Source organism: Ischnura elegans, chromosome 8, assembly GCF_921293095.1.
Source record: "Ischnura elegans chromosome 8, ioIscEleg1.1, whole genome shotgun sequence".
Lineage (NCBI taxonomy): Eukaryota > Metazoa > Arthropoda > Insecta > Odonata > Coenagrionidae > Ischnura > Ischnura elegans.
The window spans coordinates 28,981,887-28,994,231 of NC_060253.1; the positions used below are offsets into that span (position 1 = coordinate 28,981,887).

General features: G+C 39.0%; 1 protein-coding gene across 1 annotated transcript in view; it reads left to right on the plus strand.

Annotated features, from left to right (window-relative positions):
• Nucleotides 1-12,345, plus strand: part of LOC124163990 (tektin-B1) — a 268,288-nt gene that overhangs the window by 220,533 nt on the left and 35,410 nt on the right. Inside the window, exon 6 of the mRNA XM_046541137.1 lies at nt 2,134-2,357. Coding sequence (XP_046397093.1) covers nt 2,134-2,357 — 224 coding nt within the window. The remainder of the gene's footprint in view (nt 1-2,133; nt 2,358-12,345) is intronic.

Sequence of the window (12,345 nt, forward strand, 5' to 3'; positions counted from 1 at the left end):
TCCACTAGAGCCTGCTGTCCCCTTGCTGACTGGCTAATCAGCGCCTGATCATCCGCAAACCTGTTTAAACAACTGAATACATAGCTTAATGAAAACACTTGAAGACACGCACACTCACCTTGCTTGCCGTTGTGTCGTCCATCTTGTTTTACGAATGAAAAACAAAACACGTGTGGCATGTAGTAGCAGGATCGTGTACCACAAGGTGCAAAGAAATGCAGCGACGGCTTTAAACGGCGATAATTCACATTTGAAGGATTTTAATTTTAAAAAACGTGAAGGTGCGCGTGTGTGCACTTTGGGTCTGAAAAGGTTAAATATCTTCAAAGTTAATCGGGGAGTAAAAGTACCACATTCTTCCTTGTGATCCTTCTCCCCCACTACCTTTGACGATATACATAGTACATACCTATCTGACCGTAATGGGATTTTGCTAGTACCAGACGATTATTGTGTAACAATTGAAACACTTGTAGTAAGCTTCAGTGGCGTAAGTATGAGGGGAGGTGAGAAGATAGATCCCGCCCCCCAAAGCCTCGGAAAAAAAAATTATTTAAAACTATTGTCTAATTTTGAAAAATAAATAACTGCCTTTGTTTAAAGTAAAATTTTTAGTGCCACAATGATGTAAAATGTATATCCAGGCATGCCATTTTTCAAAACTTTTGCCGGACCTTCACCCCGTTGCCTGGGGGTGAGGAACTGGCCATCTCATTCCTAGTTACGCCACTGGTAAGCTGTGATGATTAAATTTGTGGGAAACTCAGAACACGCTACTCATAAAATCCTAGAATTGCGACCCAACAATTCCAATTACATACAACCTGCCTCAACAAATTACCCGTCTATGAGTCTTCTCTGTGTCTTTCCTTCTTGAATAATTAGAATGTAAATTATGAATATGTTAATTGTTTAATGAAGCAATCTTATTTGCATTATTCTAATTCGGCAAAAAAAGTATAACATACATTAAACTGCTACTTGCAATGAAAAATAATAATAATGAAAACACCTGAAAAAAATCCTGAAAAATACAAAAAAATGTAATAATCACAAAATAAAAAAATAAAGTTATTCAAAATATTTGCAAATCTGCAAAGATCTGTTCTCAAAATGCTTTTCTTTTTCAAAATTTCTGTTCAAATATTACTTTTAAATTTCTGTTAGCACAAATACAACACATCACTCATAAACAGGGGCGGTCTGGCAGGTTGTCTGGTCGGCGATCGCCGAGGGGCCCGAGATTAGGTGGGCCCCTCGGCGTACTTAAGGTGTATACAAAAATATTCTTTGAGAACTTGAGCCTAATGTTTTTGCAATTAAAAAATTATACGTTTTTATCACTTGCTTTATTCACAACATATTCCGTGTAGAAAGATTATTAAAAATTAAAAATCAAATTAGAGGAAGTTAAAAGGGAATCTGATGTTTTTTGAAAGATTGGAAAAGGTTATTTTTGAGTTTTTTTTTAGCTTTAATTACAGTTACAGGGAACAAATTCACTGAATAGATTATTGAACCGTAGTACATTATTAAATTATATAAGCTGTGAAATTCTCACTTTTAATAATATTTTTTCCTAAGTAATTGCTATTCTTTATTAACTTTAATCTGGTTTTTTATTGCTAGAATAGCGTCAAAATTGATTCCCAATCATGCAATTTTCATACAACTTTCCGGGGGGACCCCCACGCCACCCTTAGTAAGGAGGGACCCATTATCAGCCCCTCTACTAACTTTACAGACAAGTGCGCCAAAAATTAAATAAGTTGTCAATTACACGAAGAGTAAGAAAAAAAGACTTTGCTGTTCCACAAAATAAAATATATATTTGAGACCGGTTTCTATACGGCATATCATCATCTGGCCAGATTTTGTGGAACAGCTAAGTCTTTTTCTCTTTCCCTTTGTGCATCATGAAGGAGTTCCACCATTTTACGCCACCCACCATCGCATTTATTTAAAATTGTCAACTGGCTGGCTTAGGTGAACTTGGTTTACCGGGACAGCTATTATGCGCCTGCGGTGCGTCAAACAATGTGAAATATTAAATTTGTGGGCAATGCGATATCTTCGTTTGACATTCATCGGAAAAATAAAAGTTGACGTCATTCTGTTTACTTGTGTTTACAGCTTCACGATGAGATGGAAAAGGCGATGAGGGAGATATCTGCGCTGGAGGCGGCCATCAAGGACAAGGAGAAGGGGCTCAAAGTGGCCGAGACGAGGCTCGAAGAGAGGGCCGCGAGGGCAGGAGGCGAGCAGTGTCGAGACGAACCCCAGTTCGGACTCGGCGAGGAGGTGGTACGACTGCGGCAGGCCATCCAACTGCTCCGCACCAAACTCGACCAGGCCAAGTAAGTCGACAACTTGCAGGGGCGGATACAGGATTTCTTTCTTGGGGGGGGGGGGGGAGGGGGAAGGGGGGGTCTGACAGGCAAACGGTCTTTTCAATGTATGATCTTAGATTTCCCCGGCGTATCAGGTGCAGAAAAGTTTCTCGGGTCTTCCACCGGTTGATGTCGTCCATGTCTCCCGACGTTTCGAGCAGCGACTTGTCGATCATTCTCAGGGGATTTTCGGAAGAGAATTCTCAGGGGAATTAACCCCTTCCCCTGAGAATGATCAACAAGTCGCTGCTCGAATCGTCGGGAGACATGGACAACATAAACCGGTGGAAGACCCGAGAAACTATTCTGCGGTCTTTTAAATGTTCGGGATTAAGCTAAATATAGAACAATCACTGTACGAAATATAATTTTTATTTTAATATAAAAGTAATTAATATGAAAATATTAATAAGTTTCGCCTGTCCATTAATTACGTGAGCTGCTCTTGGTGTTTTTTTGACCCCACCTCCTTCCCCCTTCGTGAGATTTGCTTCGACCGCCTCTCCCCATCCCTCTAATCTCACGTGACCTGGAATTACAGTGTTACTCCAAGATGATGTTCTCCGTGTCGCTCCTAAAGATGTCTATTCTTAATTATTCTTAATTATTCGCCTAGCGCGCAGCTTCAGAGTTTCTAGCGGCTCCCAGCCTAATTCGATTAACACCGCATTGTTCAAATGCGTATTTTCAGTGTTAATACATTTATCAATGATTAACGGCATTGGATTTGTAATAAAAACAATTTGCTTCATTATTTTCATTTAAGATTAGTTAAGAATAGCATTTAAGATTACTAAGATCGCAATTTTCCACTGTTTCTTGCGTAAAAGAACATAAAACTTCCCACGAACCCCTCTGTCCCCCACATGAAACTGGGTGAGAATCGGCTTGACCCCTTAGACGCCTCTCGTCATTAATGGATCCCCCTTATATGTATACTAACGACCGTTTCTTTTAGATAGCTTCATCGTCATCACCGGTCAAAAATACTAAGATTGGTTTGACGCAGCTCTTCACTCAATTCTCCTATCACCTAATATTTTCACACCCTCTTATTTCTTCTCTTTCGCGTCCTTCTTTACCTGTCCCATACGTTTTGTTCGCGGTCTTCCTTTTACGTTCTTGCTATCCACTTGTATCTCGACGATTGTCTTCATCAGGCCATCATGTCTCAAGATGTGGCCTATAAGGTTGTTTCGTTTTCTTATTATGGTTTTAATTAGGTTTCTCTTCTCTACTACTCTTCTTAGGACTTCATCATTCATATATATCAACATCTACACACTACCCCGCAAACCGCCAAAAAAGGCGTGTGGATGGGGGAAGTTAGGATACCAGCAGCTCGATTCTGTAAATGTGATATGGCCGTCACAAGCGGATTTCGTCAATGTATTCACGGCTTTGACGCTGGAGCGATTCTGAAACTTTTTAGTGACGTCACTCTCACAGCCGCGTCCGTGAAAGTATTCACGCCCAAGAGGGCCCGTGGTAGCTTCGTCGCGGCAATGCGCTCTAATTTTTCATTATGAATTTACGCTGTGATTGACAATTAGTAGCACATTATTCATTAATTACGATGGTGGCTATTTCATATTGTCACTTCGCATAAGTAAATTGTATTAAAAACAAATAAAAGAAATGCATAAAGTTAAATTTACATTCGCGTCCTATTTAAATTGATTGGCGTTCGTTGCGATTGAAGTTGGTGGGAAGTTAAACCTTGCGCTGAGGGTTTGACAATTATCTTATATTTGTGCATCTTCTAGAATGTGCAAGTAAAATACTCACAACTTAATTTTCATAATAATTTGGAGTAGAACCAACGGTAAAAGTATTGTGTGGTATTGAATGTTAACAGATTTATTTAATATTTATTTCGTAAGTTCAAGCCTTCGATTTGTTTTTATTAACGAGAATGGAGGCTCTTTACATACCTCCGCTACTTTTGCATGAGCATCAATGTCGACGGAGGCAATAGATGCACATACTTCGACGGCAGATACGCGATATCAACAATCCCTTCGAGACGCGAGATTGGCGATGGATCACTGAGTTCACACCACGATTAATTCGTAGACGTTTAGATGGCTTGCCGGGGCATACTTTAGTACGTTAAGATGAACATTGATCATCTATTCCATCTCTTCCATGCATTATTGCTGCCGTTCTGTAACACGACCAACATGATTCGTTTTTCTGTTGACATAATAGAAATACTAAGACATGTAAACATCTCGTCCTCCAGCAGAAACTGTTAATAATCTACTCGTATTCGCGCCAGAAACATTTTCATCAGTATAAATCGTGAATAGTGGCATGTGCTTGCACAATCAGACATATATGTATACGCACCACAGCGCATTTAAAATTATGTACTGAAATGATGAGAACAGCTCAAACACATACGAGAGTGAACCATTGTTAAATAATAAAATAACACTTGTTCTCATTCCGCGTAAGCATTAGCTCCATATCATGAGGAAATTAGAGCTAATTGTGCAATTACGAGCCCGCTACGTGATAACTGACTTTGATACGCAGCACTTGACAACATATAAAAGAGGTAATATACAGTTTATAGCTATTAACTAATTAAGCAACCGTAACTTATCATTAATAGGTACTTTTAAAAGAAAAGACCTCACTCAAAATTGAGTAAAGAAGTATTATTTACTTTGGGAGTGAATATTCCACGGCATTGTAAATGTTTCTCTATGGTAACTGAAGTTGCAGTTGGCCGCTGAAGTAAGTTTGTGTCGGAGATTCTGATTCGTTCCTCGCATCCGCACAGCTACCAACATAAGAAACTGAAGTGATCGTTCGCAATCCGTCAAACATCTCACGACACAGGCTTACAGGATCGCTTGAACGTCTTTCACGGTGAGAGGCGTGAGAACTCCACTGTGGTTCGAAGCACGCGAAGCACAGATATCACATTTACAGAATCGAGCTGCAGACCTCGCTAAGCACGTCTGCATATAAAAAGCAAATGCTCAAATAAAATTACGACTACCGTATATTAAAATCCTTTATGGTTCGGGGGCAAAACGAATTCCCATATATGTCCGTTCGCCAAATATCCCTCTTAATTTATCATTTCTGTCAAACCTGGAAATATTGTGTGGCTCTAAGACGATGTTCTTTGTGTCGCTCCTAAAGATGTCTATTCTAAATTGTTTAAGCAATCTACGCCTACGCGCATCCTATGAGTCTCTAGAGGCTCCCCGCCTAATTTTCTTAGCATCTAGATAACGCTGTCTCCAGCAGTTTTCGACGAATTGCGCAGCTTTCATTTGCATTTTATTCAGTTCACGGATTAAGTCTTTCTGCACCGGATCCCGTATGATCGCTGCATATTCAAGTTGTGGTCGGACGAGTGCTGAATAGCATTTTCCTTTTACTTTCTCATCCGAAAATCTACCCACAAACGCTTGCAATCCTAACTTCTTCAGTATAATGACGCAGATATTCCTTTTGTTGAAACGGACGTATTATAAAACGCGAACTATTTCAGTACGTTTGGACGAAATGGAATTTGGCCTTTCCCAAAATCCTCCCATTTAATTCACATCCTCATTCATTTATTGCTTTAACTTCTGATCAGCTCCTCCGTTGAATTTTTCAATGTCACTAACCAATAAGCTCGTTTTGCCGTCAGAAGTTTACAGTAACTGACTGGGTCTAGGGCTGGGCAAAATATAGGCCTAGGAGTAGTATTTGAAATACAAAATACTGCTCAAAATGTATTTAAATGGAAAATGCAAAATACCTTTGACTTTGATACTTGAAAAACAAACTTCAAAATTGTAGTTTAAATACTTTATCAAATAAAAAATACATTAAATTAAGAGATCTTTAAAAAATATAACCTGCCTTGACACGTAATGGATAGCTAAGAAGTAATCGCTGAAGCATAATGTTATAGAAGTGATATCAGAGCTAGTTTAATTTAGAATGAGAAAATGCCACAAATTTGTATTTGAATTACAAAATACAAGACACATACAGGTCGTGTATTTTAAATACGAAACAAAAATTACTTGTTTCGTTATAAAAAAACTACAAATGTATTTCAAACACGTATTTTAAAATACTTGTGTTTTAAATACTGCCCAGCCCTGATTGGGGCTAATTGGTAAATTTATTAAAAGGTTCCTTTTCGTCAATGCCTACCATTTCCGCTCCAGCTCCCGCCGCAATAGATCAGCAAACGAGACTCAACACCGACGCACTTTATTCTGTCAAGGAGCGTGCCATATACTCCCTTACCTTTTCAAAATCCTTTATAAATTCCCAGAGTAATTAGTCATAATAATCAAACGCCAAAATGCCGCCGCAGTGTCAAAACCCAAAACTCGCGTATTAAACCTGAATCGCATGATCTATTTTTTCGTCATTTTCGAATGCTCATTTTAGCGATCACTCTGGAATGATCGTCGCCTGCGATGGTTTTTCCCGATAGCTACAGTGATGATCATTCACATCACTTTTTTTCTCGAATATCGCAAAAGAGGATCCTAAAGTCGGTCTCTAAATGTGTTGTCAACCTCCGCGCATTTAAATGAGTTTCGCCCCTCTTGTTGTTGACGGACAAATTGATCTGAGTTTCTCGGGGAAACAAGGGGTAATGTGGAGGTTTTAACCGAAATTTTAATACATTATGATGTGGTCTATCAGATGCATAACTTTTAAATGCTATTTCTCGGAATTACAAACATAATAATGCAAAATATTGGGAAGAAATTGGATCGCATTGCACTCATCACCGCGCCGCGGACATTTTTGAAAACCGATTAAAATGCGACCGACGTGGCAACAGAAATCAGCCATCTTTGGGATGGAATTGGGCCTCTTCTATGCAGTCCCCTAGACTTTTTTCATCTCTCGGCACTAAGTTTTATCCATCCCTGAAACCGTCACGCTTATCAGCCAATCTGGGGCCGTATTCTGTATCTCCAAACCGATCGATGCGGCACCGAATGATGTCCAGTCGGTGGGCTTGAAAGGGAAACCGATCGGTGCGGTACCGACGAAATACAGAATACGGCCCCTGAACGCATTTTCGTAAAGAGCCATTGCAGCGCAACGTGTCGCAATCGTGAGAACGCCGGAAAGTGACGGACGGAGTGATAGAAAGAGGAAGGGAATTAATAACTGTGTGATTAAATAAAGTGATGTCTCTAGCGATCACTTTTACGACTCCGAAAAGCGATCGTTCAAGTGAGGACTCAGAGGGGCGAAGCAAATGATCGCATGCTTCATGCTTTTAATAAAGCTATCCACAATCGCCTTTCTAGTAAATTTATGCAATAAATCCGCAAATTTAGCCTTAAAAACGGATAAAATCACATTTCGATACTTACCTTCCAAAATCCTGTTCGCTCCCATATAGCAGAAATACGTCTCGGATATGTATTATGGGGGAAAAAAGTATCCCGACAAAGTTTGTGCCGCCACCATCGCTTCACAGGAGAATGGATTCACTTTCTAACGGTATACAATCCTTGGAATGAGACGTAGGAAATTCAAATACGGTCTTATTTGAGCCACCAAGGTCGTGACGGTGAATTTGCCTGCCTCGAACCGAGGCTCAAATGTATTTCGTACTCCACTCTAGAATGTTGGCGCATTCGATATCCTTAGGAATTGTGCCTTCCTTTTACCCGCTGCACAGTGGGCTGAAATCGAAAAAAGCTGGCCAAAAATCAAAATATCGACTTTTTCATTTCGAACCGGGAATGGTAGATTATCATTTTAGAAGGCCCTGGGCATGTAAATCTGAATTTAATTTTTTGTCAAAATTTTTTGTTTAAATTTTATAGCCTGCCAAAAATCAATAAAAATCTATGAAATTATGAGTGCGCGATTTATACGTAAAAGGTCAACGTTTGTTCCCCATGCAATAGAATACCGTTAATAATTCGGAATTTTTGAGAATATTTATTGATTGTACCTTTCTTTTAGTTAATTAAGACCGAACTTTTGTTTTAGTCAATTGTTATTTATTAACTTTATGAATTGCTTAAAATATCACTGTTTTTCGTTAATTTTTACCTAATGCTAGGATAAAAGTAGTTACCGCCGCTTGCCGCTCCTAAGATATTTACACCAGGTGTTAGACTGAAGTCTATATTATTAGATGGAAAAGAAAAATCTTGCTCCAACTTGCTCCCCTCCGATTTTTTTGTGGTAAAGCAAAATGATGTCGGGCGGTTGTCGCTCCCCGTGACCCGCAATACACGGAATAGGCACTCGGGAACTTAGGATGACATGCGTTGTAGTCCTTTTAAGAGACTGGATTTTCCCTTAATTGTGAGTGCATTATACTCAACTACTTCTTAGTTGCTGTTATTTATGGTTTGTACCCTCTTCTGACGATTATATCCCTGGGTCTTTCCGCGGGAACCGCGTGCGGATGGTAAAAACCTAACGGTTCGCACGCTCTCCAAGCCGTTTGTCTTCGGCGGCTACCCCAATGCACCCAGATTTGTTCTCTTACTATGGACACGTGCAAGTGTTTCCATTTTACAAATTAGGTTTTTACCATCCGTTTCGTAGGTCCCAAAATATGCCGTCTATGCGATTGGCACGCTCATTTCTAGCCGAGTGCTCAGTATCAGTCTCCCTTCAGTATTCCTTGCTGAAGTTTGTGCCGAAGGACGTTCACAGTTAATTTGCCCAGTTATGGATACAGCATTAGTGACTCGCCAAGATTTGCATAGTGTTATATTGGCAAATAGAAGGGGAACCGTCAAGCAGAAGAAATTGTTAGTACCTACTGGAGTTTTTAATACTAAAACCTATTTTTGGGAGGAGATGAGAAATTAAAAACTTTGCTTGCGACCTTCAGTCAAAAAGTATTTTTCATCAATTTTCTAGAGTGAGATGCGTTCACCAGAGTTAACAGTAGATGTCTGAAGTTGAATCATATTTGGTTAAAACAGCCAATGACACTTCCTGACGCTGTGCTAAAATATCTCCCATTTTCGTATCCTTCGGGTGTATGCCAATGTTTACGGATAAATGATAATATGTACAACACGCATATACAACTGCGCGAGTATTTCATTCGTTGTTGCCATATTCCATGAATTGTAATTATTTCATATTAATTTGCCATTGTTTTAGGCTTAACTGAGAGCTCTCCTCATGGAATACTGTCACTGCATTTCGACAGTGCAAGTGAGAGGTCTAAACGAAGAAAAAAATATAACTGAGAAGTCCTACTTCACTGGAGGAATTAAGTGTAGCAACTTCCATGGAATTCGCGAAAAACACACCATGAAAATTTCTAGAATTACCACAAACTATGACCTATTCCTTAAGCTTCTGATTACGTCGGATCCTTCCACTTCTTGTTCTGCGGGTGTTCCCCGTAAAGTAAAATATTTACCAGAGGAGGTGAAAAATCTTCTGGTGAAGAGCGAAAATATTTTTGAATATGAGGAGTCTTTAGACTCTAACTCAGAATAGAATTTAATGTGGCACACCTTTGTTTTGAGAAATTTGCAATAAAAATATTTATCAATGGTATTCATTTTTATTATGACTCTTCAATGACCAAAATTTCAGGTTTAAAAGACTCAATATCAATTTTCAATCGTCATATACCTTATGAGAACCTACTAAGTAGCTTAAACATAGTTGAATATGGAAGAAATTCTGAATTTCCCTTGATATTCCCAAATCATAATTTCGACTTGCCCCTGGTAACTATGGTTCCCGCATAACTTTCCCCTATTTTTTAAATTTTATTGCCCTCATAAACACTGCAATGGACTAAATCCTCGTAAATAAGATTCATTGTGTCTATACAATACCCAATTCGCAAAAAGTTTCATTCATTTAGTAATACTTTAGGCTACAGTGAATTTTGGCCAGCTTTTTTCGATTTCAGCCCACTGTGCGCTGTCTCCCTCAAACCCTCCTTTCCGTTCCTTCTTCGCTCCTACTGCGGCACTCGTAATACAATGAACAATACACTGAAAGCCGATCTCCACTTTTCTCTCGAAAATTTACGGGATAAATATTCGCTAGACGTAATCTGCAAGGCAGCATTGGCGAGAAGAGATTTTGAGCATCAGGAATAACTCTTAAATACACTGGTCAACAAAAAACTTTTTTCTATCCTAGAGATGTTGTTGGGGTAATCTTTTTCGTCCTGATTCCAAATCTGGGCTCAGATCTTTTTTTTTATCAAGTCTACTTTCTTTAGGACGACTGTACTAAATAAGTGTTCAAGGATATTTAAGCAAATAAATCGTGATTTTAAAAAATGTGAAAAAAGTACTTTGATAGGATTCTCTCGTATATTTAGCATTTGGTAAGTCCCTATTCAGTGTCAATCAGTAATTTGCTAACATGTTGCTGAAATTTTCTAGGTGCTATTTTTCCAAATGTAAAATATGTTGGTCGAAACGCTCACTGTGTTCATCTCTAATAGCGCAGAGGTTTGGTGGAAAAAGACAGGGTTTGAGTCAAAACAATACATTTTTAAATTCATATTGCTGCCCATATTTTGGTACGATTTAATTATATTAATCTAGCCACCAGATCATGGTAATTTTCAGCCATGATATTTCATAAAACATGTTCAGATACATTTCTAAATGCGTTCCACGCGTTTTTCTCCGTTGACCTAACTCACTATTGAAATTCCGAGTCCTTCAATTCCTAATCTGTGGCCCAATGCATATTCCTTATTTGATCTTTGCCTCACTTAATCAAAGGACTTTTGTTTCAAATTAGTAAAACCGGCACCATTATTGCACATGGCTTCAACCAAATTTTAAAAAGTCCTTATTTAATATGCAGAGGTGAAAAAAGAATATTTTTTGGGTCGACCAAAGGCTGACAAAGGACGTTTTTGGATCTAGGGACGAGTTTTTTATGTTCCGGACAATTCTTTTCCAAAAAATAACTTTTTTGTCTCTGATATCCCATTCGCAGATGAAGCAACAACATTTCGTATAGCCAAGCTGTAATCCTAGTAACATAGAAATTACTTTAAGTGGTCACAAAGTTTCCATTTATATTTTTGCTAGTGATATTTTCTAAAAGTAACCGCATATTCTCGCAAGATTCTTTCGTTTCAGTTTCATGAGTTAACAGTATTGATGGGAGCTCATTTCCATTCTTTATGAGATTAGCCTTTAACATAACCTAGGAGGAATGGATGAACAAACGCTAATTATCGTTGATAACGGCTTCCGGGTGCAGCTGCGTGTTGCGCTTTGTCGTGCAAGCTTTCGCGACCGTTGCAGGACGCATCATCAGGCGATGAATGAATGCATGCGATGAATGAATCAACGATGCCCCTCGCTGCGAAAACCTACGTTCAAAACGCTAATTATCTTTGTTTAATTCAAAATGAAGAGTATCCATAACACAGAGAACATCATTGCAAAAAGCAAATCGTTTTTTGGAGAATAAACCGAATTAAATTCGTCATGGCGATAGCGGGATATCAAAGTTTCGTATTTGGATGCAACAATTTTCAACCCTTTAACCGTGATCCTAAGCTTTCACCCTGCCTTTTGGATAACATATAAATCGTGCACTAGATCATTTAAATCCTCTTACGTTATGAAATGAGGTCCAGCTGATTTACTCGGTCCAAAATTTGGGTCCTTCGAGTCTCCGAATCCTTCATTATCACGTTCTTGATTACTTTCTGAATCTTTGCTAAGATTAACATACTCCATTGGTTACGGCACTTTTAAATTTTTGGAGTGAGGGAAGGGTAGTATCGCTGATTCAAAGTTGTCTGGATATTTTACTGAGTGTTTTGACTTCGTTGTAATTCCTTTCATTTTTGAAATTGCAATATGATCTGCCAAATCATGGGGACGGCAAACTCCTTATGACATTTTCCCTTTGTCCAACCAGTAAGAAGCCCTACACTGGTGCCACACAACACATGGGGAGCCCATCCTTCATCTTGGCCACCCTACAG